This window comes from Pelodiscus sinensis, chromosome 7 (assembly GCF_052426305.1).
Source record: "Pelodiscus sinensis isolate ZL-2025 chromosome 7, ASM5242630v1, whole genome shotgun sequence".
NCBI lineage: Eukaryota > Metazoa > Chordata > Testudines > Trionychidae > Pelodiscus > Pelodiscus sinensis.
The window spans coordinates 10,584,273-10,601,065 of NC_143058.1; the positions used below are offsets into that span (position 1 = coordinate 10,584,273).

The window sequence follows — 16,793 nt, forward strand, 5'->3', positions numbered from 1 at the left end:
AGTCATACCCTGCATCCTTATGAATATGGAAACAGGAGAACAGAGACATGTCTATATAAAGGATTTCATTTCACTAGTGCTCACACAGCGCTTCCACTTGCACTGTCGTGCAACTGTCTCATGCAACCTGCTGCACACCATTAAGGATCAAGGTGTCAAATGCATGCATCTGGAAAATCTGCAGGCTTCTCTAGGTGCTAAGTAATATCCCTATTAGAGGTATGCCACTGCAATCCACCATCACTGTCAGTTTGAACCCTGGGCCCATTTATTCCCTGTTAGAAATGAAAAGGGAGCACTGAAACACATAAAAGACATAGCAAAAACATACTGAAATAGGCAAGATAGGAAATTAATGGGAAGGAGTCCCTCAGGACTCCTTTCCAGAAACAAACCCGAAGAAGAAACTGCTTTAATTAACCTTCAGACTACAGATATATATTACATAAAGTTCCCATAAAATAAAGCTGATTCAACAGTAAAGGCCTGTGTAATGCAGTTAAACATACTACACTCCTGGGCGCCTCCCAAACCGAGTGGCATAAGTAAATACCTGCTCTACAGATACTCAAACCCACACCTGTACAGGGCTAACCTGACCACACGCAGAGTGGTTTCCTAAGCGCCTCAAGATGGCCTCTTGCACAGATTTGAGCTGGCTTCACTGGCAGCCCGTCTCCCAAGAGAGAGTGGCAATTTTTCCTTGTGATTGAGTTGTGTGTGTGAATTTAGTCCTTGTGGAAAGTGGGCTCATTCGACAGCCATGACATTGCATATCCAGAGAATAGGAACAGTTAAGGCAGCAGCCATGAAAGTATCTCTCACACAGCGTCTCAGCTCCGACAGGGAGGGCCGGACCCTCGTTAGTTCACGCTTCGTGTTCAATCAGCCACTGGCTCTCTGCTGGGAAAGGTCCGTTCAGAATGGTCTCAACTTGCATGGGGTCAACGAATCATAGAACACTAGAACTAGAAGGGACCTTGAGAGGTCGAGTCCTGTCCCCTGCCCTCACGGCAGGACCAAGCACCGTCTAGACCATCCCTGATAGATGTCTGTCTAACCCTGCTCTTAAATATCTCCAAAGATGGAGATTCCACAACCTTCCTAGGCAACTTATTCGGGTCCCACCCCTGAGCAACAGATTACCATGTAACAAAGGTTCAGGTCTCAGGCCGCTTAGTCGGACTTCAGCAACAATGTCCTCTCCCCCTGGCAACCTCTCCGTGGCCTCTAATTTGCTCAGCTGGAGTGTCTCAGTCCACATCGAGCAGTGTCCCCTGAGAACTAGCGACCACCGAGATAGCAGCTTCTGTGATCTGGACTCTTTGCTAGTACCAACTGAACTGGGACCACGAGTCTCGTTGAGCTGCCGAACAGACGGCACGGAGGGCAATCACTTCCCATCAGCACCAACAGCCTAGACGGAAAAAGGCTTTGGCTGCTGCTACTAGTCCCCAGAGCCATCCCATCCGTAGGACAGTTCGGGGTGGCCACCCCAGGCTGAATGCTTGGATATTAGCCTGCAGGGCCCAGAACGGCCTGGGGAATTATTTGGGAGGCCTGGCAAGGGCAGGGGTTGGGTGTCCCCACTCGCCCTCACGATGTCCTGCCCCCAGCCCACTGTGCTCCCCTGAGCCCTGCACTGCTCAGCGGAGTAGAGGGCTGGGGAGAAATCACCCAGCTTCCAGCCACCCCAGTGAAGTGGAGTGACCCGGCTGGGAGATGGTTGACTTCCCACAGCTCTGCCGCCCCATCCCAGGCCCTGCCCCCGGTAATTCCCTGGATCACATTGCTTGGGGGAGAGATCTTCGGGCAAGGGGTGCAATGGGGGCGGAGCAGGCGAGGGAAGAGGCGGGGGCCGGGTTGTCCTGGGGACGGCCCTGCCAGTCCCCTGAGATCAACATGCACTGGTCATTCCGGAGAGATTCCCAACCGCACCCACAATCAATCTTAGCACAGCTGATGAGCCCCCCCCCCCTTTGTAATTCCATCAGCTAAAGCATCTTCTTTGCTGCTCCTTGGACATTTTCACAGCTGAATAAAAGGTGACAACTGTCTTACAACCCTCAGACAAGGTAACCTTAATCTAATGCGTGATTCTCCAACATCTTAACAACCATCCTCCTTTTGAATCTCTCTGCCCAGGACCGGGGCTAGTGCAAGAGCTTTTGGAGAACTAAGTTCCAATCCTGTGCTGCGTGGCGTCCTCCTACTCCCTATTGTTCGTAGCCCAAAGCCAAAACACAATATGGCAAAATTAGCCAGGGACCTGGGGGAAAAAAATCAACAGCTGCATTGGCAGGGCTGTTTAGACAAACGTGCCGGCATTCAGACTTTCACTTTACTCCTGAAGGCAGAGATCTGTGTGTTACCCCGGATTCCCTCTCTCGCTCTATCGATCTCACACACACACCCCTTGCTTTCTTGTCTTCACTATGCAGTAAACATGGCCTTGCCTCAGACGCTGCAATTCCTGTTTCCCCTCTCTGCCCGAGTCCCTGCTCTCCAACCAAAGGCGTGGGGATTCAGAATGCTGTGGTCAGGAAACAGGCTTGTTCTAGGAAACGGGGCCGCATCATCCCAGTTCCCCTGTTGGGATTCCTGGCGTCCTTTCCACAAGGCTCATTTCCAAATTAAATTCAAAATTACCCTTCACATTTTCACATCGTCCTGGATTTCCCGCCTGGAACTTTAGCGCCCTGGTGGCCAACATGGGGTCCACTGTGCAGGCAGCTCCAGCCCAGAAAAAGTGCACACAGGAACGCGGCTGTGAATGTCCGTTCCACCTACAGGTGCTGACTTTCAAAAGTGTCTGTGGGAAGGGGGGTTGTGCTCGACCTCCGGCTCTGTTCCACGACCTGCATCCGCTTCACTCCTTTCCCCAAGACCCCTCTTCCACCCTGCCTCTTCCCGCCCCCACTCCATCCTGCCCGCCTCCTCCCATCCAGTTCCATCCTCTCCCCCCAGCGCTGCACCCTTCTCTCTCCACCCTCTGCCGACAGAGTCTCCCCAGTGCTGCAGGACAGCTAATTGCAGTGGTTGGTTGGCTGGAGGTGCTGGAGGGAAGAGAGGGTTGTTGGGCAGCTGCAGGTGGCGTGATCAGCACCCATCAATTGTTCCCCATGAGTGCTCCAGCCCCAGGGCACCCACTGAGCTGGCGCCTGTTCCAAAAAGCCACCAGTTCCCAAGTGAACACACACACACACACACACACACACACACACACACACACACACACACACACACACACACACACACACACACACACACACACACACACACTCTTTCCTATAATGAATACAGGAAAGGGAAATATTTATCCACAGGCAGATGAAAGGAGAAAACCAAGAGGAGGAGGGGGAAACGAATATAGAGGGGGGAGCACTAAAACAGGGTTACAGTCAACAGAGCCCCACAGGCCCAGTGATACCACAGTCGGAAAGGGCAGAGGCAGAGCAGTGTCACCGCACACCGAGCTCAGGAATCCTGGGCAAAGTTCTAATCCAGTGGCGAGTCTTAGGTGCTCCTGGCCAGTAAACTTTCCCCGACAACCCCCTCCAGTGCCCTCCTCTGCCCCTCTCTGCAAAGCCACTCAGAAGAACCACCTCACCGATTAACCAGCTACAGCCTCCCTCCTTCTGTCCAATGCAAGGTCCCAAGCCCCAGTATTCATTCACAGCCCCATGCAGCTCTGGGCAGCAGCGATCAGAGGTCCAGCCTTGGTTTGTCCTCCTTGGGCGATTCCTCCCTGGCAAAGTGCTCTTCCTGGCACCTGTCCTGGGGGGTCTCCAGACAGCCACTCTACCCCTCCCAGCGTAAGTGCCAATTCCATGGGTGCTGTGGGGCTGGAGCACACATGGGGAAAAATCAGTGGGTGCTCAGCACCCACCAGCAGCCAAGCTCCCTTCTTCAGTCACTCGAGCTCATCTGAGGAAGTGGGTTTTGCCCATGAAAGCGCATGATACTATATGTTTTGTTAGTCTCTAAGGGGCCACAGGACTACTCGTTAAGATGAAGGAGGGCCTCTCATGCAGCCCAGTCACTAACCAAGGTTGCCCATTGCTAGACTATAGGGTGGAACCAAGGCTCTGTCACCCCCCACTGTTCCAGGCCCTTCCAACTGCTTGCACAATGGAGATGGGGCTGCCTCAGCTCTGCAGAGCATGCTCTGCCCCTCACGCTACTATCTGAGAGTTGGTAGCCAGTACAAGGCACTAAGGGGCCCTCCCTGACACGCTATTCCTAACTTACATAGTTACACTAGCATAACCGCTAACAGGCCTCAAGTCAGCTAATTCAGAGACTGCTTGCTGCTTTAAGCACGTTTCAGGACGTGTAAGCGTCCTGGCCCATTGTGCACTGAGAACAAGTCTACACTGCAATTTTCTGGCTCATGGGTGTGAAAAAACACCATCCCCCTCTCCCCAAGCACAAGTTGCAGCGCTGTAAAGTGCTAGTGTGAACCAGGCTGCAGAGCTGCGAGCTGCTCTCCCAGCCCAGTTATCTCCTCCTCTCATGGAGGTGGTTTCCCTGGAGCACTGGGAGAGCTATTTTCCAGTACTCCTGCCCTGGCCACACTGATTCCTAGCTGCCCTTTACATTTTCAGGTGGGGACAAAGCCTCGACCAGCATTGCAGCTGTCACATACACGGAGAAAGAAAAGACGAGTGCCCATGCATCACTCCTTGCTTCTCATGACATCCTGATGAGTATAATCCCTCTTTTCAGACTGGAAGGCAAGTTGCCTATTGTCTCTCAGAGCGACGGGAATCTGATGGAAAAACGCTCTTTTGTCATCCCTCAACCTTTGGGCAGCTTCTCTCACATCTGGGGGCGGATTTCTATTATCTCTACACTCACACATCTACGCCAGTAATTTCTGCCTACAGATGTGCTGTCCAGGATTCAGAACAACGATTCCCCTCCCCCCCCGATCAAATCTTGCAAAACCAAGAGATTCAGATGCTGTTAACACACATTCTTTTGTCAAAAAAATAAGGATGTAAAATCCCATTTAATTAGTTAACCAGTTAATGAAATGCGGGAGAGCAGGGGGAAAGGGGAAGGGACACAAGCTCAGCTGGGCTGGAACAGGCCTCCCACTCGTCACGGCCAAACTGGAGCCCTCCTGGAGTGCCTCTGCCCACTCAACGTCCGGACTGGACACACCGTGAACTGAGGCTGCTTGGGCCAAGCTGGAGAGCCCCCCCACACACTCACAGCAGGCCTCATGGGGCTGGAACAGCACCCTGCTCACAGCCGGTTGCTCAAGGCCCTAACCAGTTAACTACTAACATCCCTAGTCAAATACAACTAGCTGTGCTCCACAGAGGTGTATCTGGATGGAAAGTCTATGGCCTCTTTTATACAGGTGGTCAAACTTGAGCAGCTAATCATCTATTCTAGCTTTTAAATACGAAAATCTATGAATGAACATGAACCTGAAAAATCCTTTATGAATGGGTTTTAAATCTGCAGATTGCCACGGCCACCTTCTTAGCACTGGGCAATTCTTAGATAGAGAGGCTCAAGCTGCAAAGTTCATACTCAGATTTCAAACACAGTGACCATTTGGTTCTGGAGCACATTTGTGAATAGAGTGTGATCATCCTCTAGTGTTAACGTTCACTTCCCGTTTGAAAGAACATCCAGAAGAGTTTGACTGTACGTGTATTCAAAGCATTTCCACATGTATCCGGTCCGCATGCCAATGGCAATACTCCTGGAAATCCGCTTCCTTCGAAACACATCCAGTATTTTACCACCCTCACCTCTGACATCTGACCCACTGGTGAATGTAAGTTAAAGGCCCCCGCTTGGTACTGAGATGTGCTTGTTACAGCCCTACCAGCAAGCATTAGCACGAGGTATCGGCTTATGCTTTGAGCTCTGGCAATCCCCAGTTGTCTCCTATGTCTGAGTGAAGATGGTAGCCATCACATTTGTACTTCCCCTACACATGGAAATCCAAAAGAGGAAAGCACTCTAACCTCAGAAAGATTATCCCAATCAGATGGCTTACTCATGGTCGAGAAGACCGTTTTCCAGTTGTATCTATCAGCAGCTTTCTGAACAGACAAGAAAATGTGTGCTGAGGTTTCCAAGAAAAGGCTTGAACCAGTAGAGTGATGAGTACTCTGGGTCTGCTCCAGCAAAGCACTTAAGCGCATGCTTAGCTTTAAGCATGAGTCTTATCGTGCTTATCCCTCTGCTCCCCAGAGATACCGGGGATCCCTTCCACCAGCCACCTGTGCTCCGCTGCTGTCCCCGGGACGTCTGGGCTCCTCTCCTAGCCACAGGACCCTCTCTGCTCAGCTCTTCCCTAGACCCACAACACCCAAAAGGAGGGAGTTCTAAAGAGATGGGATAACACAACTGAAAGAGCGACCCCCCCAACTGCAGAGAGTGACAGGAGATGGGCTGCAGAGGACAGCAGGTGAGGCGGTGGTGTGGAGTAGAGGGAATTTACTGAGAGTAGGTCGAAAAGGTAACACACATGGAATTAGGGATGTAAGCGACTAGTGATGTGACTAGTTGCTTCTCTCCCCCCCCCTTGCTGCCTCTATCAGCGATAAGCAGCAAGGGGGGGGAGCAGGAGCCGGTGCTGGGGGAGGCTGGCTTAAAAGCCATTTCCCCCCCAGCACCATCTCCGTGGGGGGCAGGAGAGGTAGAGGCACAGCAGGAAATGGCACGAGTAGGGACTGAAGCAGTCTTCACTCGTGGTGCGTCTGCTGTGATTCTGCTTTTGATTTGTGATTTCCGCTGGGGCTCTTGTACTTTTCAGAAGCAGAAGCCACTCCCACGCTGGGCCTGCACTTCTTGAGAGGTTTCCTTTTGAAATGTACCCGCTGGGGCTTTTGTACGTTTCAAAGGCTTAGGCACTGCAGGGAGTGCAGGGTCTGTGGGGGGAAGGGTCCCCTGCTAGTCCTGCACTCCCTGCCTGGCTTCCTTTTGAAATGTACAAGAGCACCAGTGGGGCTCTTGTACATTTCAAAGTCTGAGCTGCCGCAGGGAGCGGGGCTCCAGTCCCCCTTGGCCCTTTGCTCCCTACAGGGCTTCTGCTCTTGAACAGGAGCAAGATTCTGGCAGGGCTATTTCTACAATTCAAAGGCAGAGGCGCCCTTATAGACTTCAATAGAAATCCATCGACTATTTGATTAGTCAATTAATCTAAATTTAACATCTCTACATGAAATTAGTCCAGATAGAGTTTTAAAGAGTAGCTGAGTGTTTTTTTAGGTGCCACGAGCTTAATTTTTTTATAACAGATGCATGCAACATTGCTTTGATTCTTGAATAAATCATTCAGAACGGTAAACTCAAGGATATGAAATTGTGCTGCTAATAAGCAGTGCTGCTTTAGAGATCCCAGGCAGCAACCTCACCAAAAAGAAAGAAGTGTGTGTGGGGGGAACAACCTGTTTTCTGTGATGGTGCACTACAAATAGGCATATGCTTTCAGGAGAGCTCATTCTGGATTTTAAGGTTTGCTTAATTTGCTCCTTAACAGATTCAGTTTATGCGCCAATGGTTTTGCAAAACTGATGTAGTCAGCCTCTGTACTCGCATCTCGTTGTTGTTTAACACCTTCCATCCAAAGATTTCGTTGTCTGAATTAAATGTATGAGAACTATTTAATAGATACTACAGGTTGCATTTCCCTAATCCAGAAACACCCCTGGTCCAGCATCATCAGTGGATACTGCTGTGCTGGAGCACTTAGTGGGAAAAACTGGTGGACTGGGGCTCTGAAACACCCCTCTCCTTTAATCTCACCTTTTCTAAAATCTAAAATCTTCCTTTTCTCTGCAGCTTGTGAGTGACTCGCTCTGTTTAAAGCATTTTATGAATGAAGGGCACTTTTCCCAGAGCCTTTTCATCCCAGAGACCTTTTGGCTCAGCACACTGAATCATTTTTATCAGTTCTTGTGGTGTTTATTTGCAAAGCTTGTAGGACACCATTGATGAGTAAGCACCAAAGAAAAAATATTACTGTATTTAAAAAAAGAAAAAAAAAACACATTATACTGTGGAGTAGAAAGCTGTTATGTGAGATTTTCAGATGGTTGCCCTAGAGCAAAGTTACCTTCCTAATCATTGCTTAATTATTTGTGGCTTTATTTCTGATAATTTCAAAACAAATTCTACACTAGCCCCGAGGAAGAAAATATCAGCCTCATTTGCTGGAGTTCCATTTTCAAAATAAAAAAAAAATAATTTGAGATTTTCTAATCGAAAAGAAATCCATTGCAAAATGCCTTGGAGGTCAAATATTCTACACCACTGCAGTCTTAGGAAAATGCTATTGTTGGTCTCCAGTCAATGTGACGTTACTAGCTAAAATTTCAACTCCTTTAATGGAAATTCCAGGGTGGCGACGGATTTTCCCCATAGTACCTTTGGTTTCCCCCATGGTATCTGGCCAGTAATAACTCCCAGATTTCATCCCACAACTCTCCTTCTTTGTTAACTACATTTTTCGTTAGGAATACCAAAAAAATATCAAGCACACTCAACATGAATGCAAATCTTTAGCAAAATTTCCTCTGGGCTTTTCATAGCTAGGTGAGTTCACTGACGACGGTATGGGGTTTCTCCCCCCCATCAAAGTTCAACTGCAGTGGGGGTGTTTGGCAGAATTTCATGCAAATCCAAGGGAAATAAATCAAACCCCATTATCATTCAACCACACAGAGTTAAAACAGCCTTTTGTTTCCATACAACAAGCACACACTTAATAGATCCCCATAGAGCTCAATGTTTGCAAGTTGGCCAGTTTCCAAAAATATGTTGTTTAAAACAAAAATAAGACCAATGTACGAATATACAGCAAGCTACAGTCATGCTACCCAACTTATATTCATCTGGTAGTAGGGAACAGTTACGCAACACCCCCAAGTAAAACTCCAGATTAGAACACTCCCAAATCAATTAATTTTAAACACACCAGGCAAGAGCAACAGAAAACACACCTGAACAAGATTCAGGGGAGATCAGGTATCTTCAAAGAGGCCAAATTTTGCATGCAGGGACATTTTCACCAGTGGTTTACATAGGATATGGATAGCTGTCATATGTAATACTCTGTGTGGTTAGGGACCTAACTATCTCAATTCCCTAGATCAGTCCACCTCTTCTCTGTTCGTCCGCATTGATGGCTCAGGTCAGCTGAGGCAGTGTTGCTGACAGTTCCCACAGTGCCAGCTCAAGTGAGGCCCTTAGCAGGAATATCCCTTCCACTCCCGCGCACGCACGCACACACAAATAAGGAATAGGGGGCCTCCCGTGAGTCACTTGGTCTGTTTCAACATATCGCCAGCTCTAGTCCCCAGACCGTGCATGCTTGAGGAGAAGAGCTAGATTAGGAAATCTGCACTACCAATACTGAAACAAGGGACTCTTGCAACTATGTCCTTCTTAGCCTATAAAAACACCCCACATGTCTCAGTTCTTTCCTCTCAGCTGGTGTGTTCACCCTAAGAGACCCTAGTGATTTGTTAACTCATTTAAGCAACATTCTTTCTTAGCTCTAACTAATAAAGAAGGTGGCATGATTTACCAAACAAAGCCAGACAAAGGTAAGAATTAGTAGGAATCTCACATGAAAACCTGGGCTTAAGTGACTTCTGGCTGAGCTGGCGGATCCAGGAGCTGCAGAAAGTACAAATACATCTTTAAGCCTGGAGAACAGGGCACTGGCACTAACTCTGTTCTTGTGGAATGGATAAATAATCCTTAATAGCACCAACCTCATAACAAGTGGCAGGCACAAAAGTGCCTCAAAAGGCACAGGAAAGAGAGTGGAGTACGGGTGAGCTTTCCTCTCCGACGCTGTTCGCTGTTACCCTTCCCTTCAGGGAGCGAGGGGAAAGCACACAGCCAGTGGCCCATGCTGTGAGCTTTCCTCTCGCTCCCCGACAGTGACCAGAAGAGGAACAGTAAGCAGACTCCGGGTATGAATTTTGGGAGGCAGGAGATGTGAGCCCCCACCCTCGTTCCCTCCCTAAATAGCACAGGGGGTAGGGCTGGGAGCTGGGACAGTCCCAGACCAGTGTGGGATCATGACGCCAGTCATCCCCCTTTAACCTACCTGGTTGCCCACTGCTTAGCACAGCAGCTTGCCCTGGGGAACACAGCTAAAAGCACACTGCCTCCTGCTTCAGCCAAGCCCACCAGCTCTTTCTTACCAGCATGGTTCACCAGGGCGCCCTGGCTTACTTGCACCTCTGATGGCAACATACTTGAAACAACATACTTGGGGACTTATTAGCCGACACCCTCCTGCTCCGAGCTGCCATGGAAACAGTCTTCACAGAGCAATACTTTGCAGCATGTAAAATGTGGATTCTCCAGTCTGCTCTCCTTGCACAGTGGAACTGCAGTGGTTCCCAATGTGGTCAACACTTTCCATGACAGCTTGTGTTGGGGACTTAAGGTAAATCAGACAAAGAGCTGTGCTGTGCTTTTTGGATATTTAGCGCTCACTTCCATGGACTTGGAGTGCTGCTTGCAGCTCAGGAATTGGCATGCCTTTAATTTCATTCTGCATATTTTCCCTACAGAAGATCTTCAGTACAGCAGGACTATATAGCAGAGCAAACACAAAAGATTACAATGTATCTTGAACAATCACCCGTAAGCAGATGTACAAAACAAACGATAACCATGAATCTAACCAGGGTTTAGAGGACCCATGTGAGGACAGTTGCCTGAGCTGGCTGTAATTTTCATCTCTATTTCTTTTCTATAATTGCCAGGCTCTAATTAATCCATACCAGAAAGTGCAGCAAAAGGAAAAAGGAATGCACAGTTGGGTTGTGTGTGTGTGTGTGTTCCTCACATGCCTGTTTAACAAAGCAGTCTGGCAAACTAAACACTCATTTTGAGCATCAACTCCAACTGACTTCTCAGGATCAAGGGTTGAAATATGCTTCTAAAATTCACATGATCTGCAGAAGGTAACATCTTAAACATGGATCCTACAACCTGGCTCTCTGTAAAACAAAAAACCTCAATGCCTTCTGGATAATATTAAGATGACAACTCTCTCTCTCTCTCTGTCTCTCTCTCTTTCTCTCTCTGTACTTGTAATATGCTCATTACTGTATTATTTGTTTAAGTAGCTGATGGAGTTGCAACTCATTTTTTAACCTCAGGGATTTCTTTTTTCACCCTTCCCCAATAAAGCAGACAGTCAGCGTTATTAAGCAATTAAAAATCAAGGTTTATTTATCCATTCCAGGAGAACAAGGTTAGAGTCAGTGCCTTATTATGTAGGCTTAAAGATCTGTTAATTTACTTTAATCCACTTAAACCTTTAAAGCATGGATAATGGAAAACAGACAAGAAAACTGTTTCCAAATGTATAGACAATGGCTTCCTTACCTCAGAGGAAGCATAAAGCCTTAGACAAGAGCCCTAAAAGGTCAGCAAGGCACCCTTCAATTTTGCCTTTCTCCCTAGACACCCCATCTCAAAGGTCACAGAAGCCTCACTCAGATGCTCTCAGCAAAGAGCCTAACCATGGACACACTGCAAAATCCCCCAAAGGGGAACCAAAATCAATACTTCAACATTTACAAGGAAGCTACAGTTGACAAGGAAGCTCAACACACTAAATGGTGTACATCAGTGTTTCTCAACCAGTGGTATGAGTACCCTTAGAGGTATTTGAGAGAAGTTCAGGGGATATGTCAACACAACTGAAATTTGGAGAAAACTGAATTTTTGTTTTAAGTTTTACAGCATTTTATTATTTTTGTACTTTTTACACCCAAAAATGTCATTGCCTGCTTGGCTACAATTATGCTGTTTAAACAAATGTGTTGTAATGGTAGAAAAAAAAATTGTGTGTCTGAAAACTGTAGGTATTAGGGGTACTTATTTTTTTTAAAAAAGGGGGGATACTTTATAAAAAAAAGTTGAGAAACACTGATGTGTACAGAACCTCTTACACTAGACAGAATAGGTGCTCAGATATGAGGGTCATGTACCTACATGGGCAGGTAGGTGGAAACAGTGACAGAACGAAGCCTAGGGGTACCGCTTCTACACATAAAACGACAAGGACCATTTATTTGGGATAAGAACCCAGCTCTTCAGGGGAATTCTTATGTTGCAAGACACCAGAAAGAGGTCTCTGATGTTTTTATGTGAGGCCTCTGCAGCTAAACAAACTGCTCTTTTGCATCTAAGATCATCTTATCAAGGCCAGAGTTGGGATGGAGGTCACAAAAAACACTGGCAATGACTACAAATGTAGGCAGAAAAAAAACAACAAAAATGGTAACCAACACCTGCAATTTTATTATGATTGTATACTCAATAGTCTTGGTCTGTCAAAATAAGAAATGTGCCTTCCATTGAAATATTTGGAAATGCTTTACAAGTATGAATTAAGGCCCACATTAGCTCTGTAAGGTTTATAAGCATCACTGAACCTACTTACGGAGGAGGAAATTACAGCAGAAGTCAGTGGGACTTCCGAGATTGCACAGAGTCAGTGGCAGAATGGGGATGAGAAACCTTGAGGTCTTATCTCCCAGCTCTCTGCTCTGACTCACTGCTTTCCACAACACAGCACTAAAGGAAGGACTCCAGAGAAGATTATCCTACTGTACCTTGCAATCAAGCTAAGCCATCCAGGGGAGGACAACTCTTACCTTCAAAAGTAATGGTGGGGTGTTCTCTTCTGACACATTGCTGCTGTTCGGTTTCAGGGTATTCGGGTGCATTCTGTGATGCCGAGAGATGAAAAGTGAGAAGGAAAAGGCTTGCTAGTGACAGAGAAATGCCCTTTAATCTTGATACAATCATCTTTGGAGACCTGCAGATCTAGCTTCCAAGGTAGACCCTGGGAGGACACCTGCAATGCAGAGAGTTTCGTTTTAGGAAGCATACTTCTGTATCTACAGTTTGCAACAAATCTGTGTGGGGTGGTTTTCCTTTTTCATTACAAACCCATACGTGTTAACAACGTGTGATAATATTCAGCAAACAAAACTTTGAAAATTAAATGCCGTTATACAACTCTGTAAAGAAACCCAAAAGTGCAAATATTCCAAATACATGTAAGTGGCTGAGTATTAAGAATAGGCCTGGTTCAAGTAATGCAAATGCAACAATAAAATGCTTAAAGAGGTAGTAGGAAAGAGGCACCAGGTAGCAACATTACAAATTAAAGCCATATGATACGTTTAATTCTTGTTCCGATGGGTTTTGAATGCTGCCATAAAGATGATCTGTAACGCTTCATACCCTCTAATGTCTGCATATACAGCAACTACTATATATATTACATCAAAACTGATGTTAAAAGAACATTAAGACTGCAGAATCAAACACTCAGATGTTAGGAAATGCCAAAATTAGGATTGCTCCAGCGCCTCAGTTGACCCCACCAATTAATTCCCTCATCCTCTCTTCTCACCCCACTTCTCATCACCTCTGCATTGCAGGATGACAACTTCCTCCTCCCTCCTCTGCCTCATTGTCTAGCTTCCAGCAGCGGGTTTTACTGAGAACACAGGAGAGAGTCTTCCTTCTGGAGACTGGAGCATGCTTAGCACAGACAGAATCTTTAGATCATTTAGCTGCCAAAGTAAGTTTCTACTGAGTATGTGCAAACTAAGAGGGTCTTACCCCTCCTTCCCTCCCAAAAAAAAAACTTAGAACTTGGCCCGATGTAGATGGTTTTTCATGGGAAGAGCAGAAGATATATCCCTGACACTGGGACAACCTCATTCTCCCACCACATTTCAAGCCACTGATCCTAAGCAAGGAATAGCTATAGCTTTTCAATTAAATGGTTGCAAGAATTTTCTAAAATACATGGAAAACAATGTATTTTTTTCTAATTTTGTTCTCAAAACCATTTTAGCTGAAACTTTCTGAAAAATTTTCTCCACCACAGAAAATGTCTGCCCAAACAATTAGCTTAGATAAACCATTTTTTGTTCTATGCTTGTATAGCACCTAGCACAATAGGATCTTGATCCATGAGTGGGTCTCCTATGATAATACAAACAATAGATAATAAGAATGAAGTTTGGCAAAGTTATGAGCAACTGTAATGGTCCTCACGTTAGGTCTGGTTGGGGAGCATGGCCTGGCGATGTCAGACACACACCCCGACTGCCAAGGAGTTGTGGGGAGGGAACCAGAGGCCCTCCTAGTGCACTGGCTCCAACCCAGGGACCTTTGGGCCACCAGAAGTCTGGCAACCTTCAAACTACAGAGAGGTAGCTGTGTTAGTCTGTTTCAGCAAAAACAACAAGGAGCCTAGTGGCATCTTAAAGACTTACACATTTATGAGGACATAAGCTTTTGTGAGGCAGCTGCCTTCCTCAGATGCAAGAAATGAACGAATCAGATGGCAGAGATATATATGCATATACATACAGAGATGGGAGTGTTACAACAGTGTTAATGAGTTTAATTCAATCAGGGTGGATATGGCCCACGTCCAACAGCGATAAGAAGTTGAAAATAACTAAAGGGGGAAATTACTTATTGTAATAAGATAGCCATTCTTGGTCTCTATTTAGAGCCATTCTTGGTCTCTATTTAGACCCATTATGATCGTGTTAAATTTGCACATGAATTCCAGATCACCAGTTCACCTTGCAGTCCACACTAGGTTCCAGAGGAGCTGAACACATAGCCTTCCTGTACAACAGGTCTGCACAACATGCGGCCCGCAGGGGGGCTGGAGCTCCGGGGCAGCCCAGGCACGCCTGGGCTGTCCCGCTGCGAGCGTGCTCCAAGGCTTTGCTCCCCGTCTCCCTGGTCTGACCAGCAGACCAGGGAGATGGGGAGCAAAGCCTCGGAGCACGCCCGCAGGGGGACAGCTCAAGCGCGCCCGGGCTGTCCCGCTGTGGGCGTGCTCCAAGGATTTGCTCCCCAGGGAGATGGGGAGCAAAGCCTCGGAGCACGCCAGCAGTGGGACAGTGCGGCGCGCCTGGACTGTCCCGCTGCCCGCGTGCTCTGCGGCTTTGCTCCGTGTCTCCCAGGTCAGCAGACCAGGGAGACGGAGCAAAGCCGTGGAGGACTTGGGCGTCCCCACCCCCGTCTCCCTGGTCTGCTGGGGGGGGGGATGCAGCTAGTGCCCCCCCCCAGCAGACCAGGCTTTCTTTGCCTACCCCTGGGGTAGAGCAGCTGGGGGCTGCCGGGTTGGTCCCACAGCGCTGCTCCGGACCAACCCGGCAGCACCCCAGCTGCTCTGCCCCAGGCGTCCCCAAGTCAGCCGCTGCTGAAACTGACCAGCGGCTGACTACAGGAAGTCCGAGGCAGAGTTGCTCTGCCCCAGGCTTCCTGGAATCAGCCGCTGATCAGTTTCAGCAGCAGCTGACTTGGGAACGCCTGGGTTTCTTAAGTTGAATCTGTATGTAAGTCAGAACTGGCATCCAGATTCAGCCGCTGTTGAAACGGATCAGTTTCAGCAGCAGCTGACGCCAGTTCCGACTTACATACAGATTCAACTTAAGAACAAACCTACAGTCCCTATCTTGTACGTAACCCGGGGACTGCCTGTATACAAAATGATGGGTCTAAATTAGTTGTTACCATTCAAGAAGAAAGAGATCTTGGAGTCATGGTGGATAGTTATCCAAAACATCTGCCAGATGTGCAGCAGTAGTCAAAAAAAGCTAGCAGAACATTAAGAACTATTAGGAAAGGCATAGGTAACAAAACAGAAAATATCATAATGCCACAGTATAAATCCATGGTACACTATGAATACTGCATGCAGTTCTTGTCACCCTCTCTGAAAAACAGACACATTAGAAATAGAAAAGGTACAGAGAAGGGCAACAAAAATTATTAGGGTTATGGAACAGCTGCCATATGAGGAGAGATTAAAAAGACTGGGCCTACTCAACTTGAAAAACTGGCAACTAACAGGCGGATATGAGAAAGGTCTATAAAATCATGAATGGTGTGGAGAAAGTGAATGAGGAAGTGTTATTTACTTTTTCACATAACAAAAGAACAAGGGGTCATCCAACATAATTAACAGACAGCAGGTTTTAAACAAAGAAAAGGAAGTATTTCCGCATACAATGAAGTCAACCTGTGGGGCTTGTTGCCAGGGGATATTGTGAAGGCCAAAAGCATTACTGCATTCAAGAATTAGATACGTTCATGGAAGATAAGGCCATCAATGGCTATTAGCCAAGATGGACAGGGAGGCAACCCCATACTCTGACTGTCAAAAGCTAGGAATGGACTTCAGGGGATGGATCACTCAATAATTGCCCAATTCTGTCCATTCCCTCTGGAGCACTGGCCACTGTGAGAAGACGGGATCCTGGACTAGACAAATCACTGGTCTGATTTGGCCATTTTTCTGTTCTTCTGTTGGCTCAGGGCCTTCTTTCTGATGCAGAAAATGGGTGTGAAAACCTCAATCCTTCTAGAAGGATTTGAAGGACTTGTCCTGTTCGAGCACATCTGACTGACAGGTGACCTTTTTAGTTTTTAAGCATGTGTGTAGGTTCTTTTATTGTTTTCATAGAATCACAGAACTGGAAGGGACCTCGAGAGGTCATCAAGTCCAGCCCCCTGCCCTCATGGCAGGACTAAGCACAACCTAGATCATCCTTGATAGATGTGGGTTTTCTCTGTAATGCATTCACTGTTAAGAACAGGCACTTGCTTCAAAAGAGTTGTGCCATAACTTGAACCTATTGGCAATTCATCGCCTCTGGAGAGGAAGCAAAGTGCAGGATCTAGCTTGTTTAGGCAGTCTGGTCTGCTGGGCAAATCACAGTGTAAGGGAACAGTGCAGCCTG

At 47.2% G+C, this 16,793-nt stretch overlaps 1 protein-coding gene across 10 annotated transcripts in view; it reads right to left on the reverse strand.

Annotated features, from left to right (window-relative positions):
• SEMA5B (semaphorin 5B) overlaps positions 1-16,793 on the reverse strand; it is a 381,163-nt gene that overhangs the window by 163,151 nt on the left and 201,219 nt on the right. For all 10 annotated transcript variants that reach the window (XM_075933113.2, XM_075933119.2, XM_075933111.2 and 7 more), the window contains one exon: positions 12,663-12,865. In XM_075933113.2, coding sequence (XP_075789228.2) covers positions 12,663-12,816 — 154 coding nt within the window. In that variant the 5' untranslated portion in view covers positions 12,817-12,865. The remainder of the gene's footprint in view (positions 1-12,662; positions 12,866-16,793) is intronic.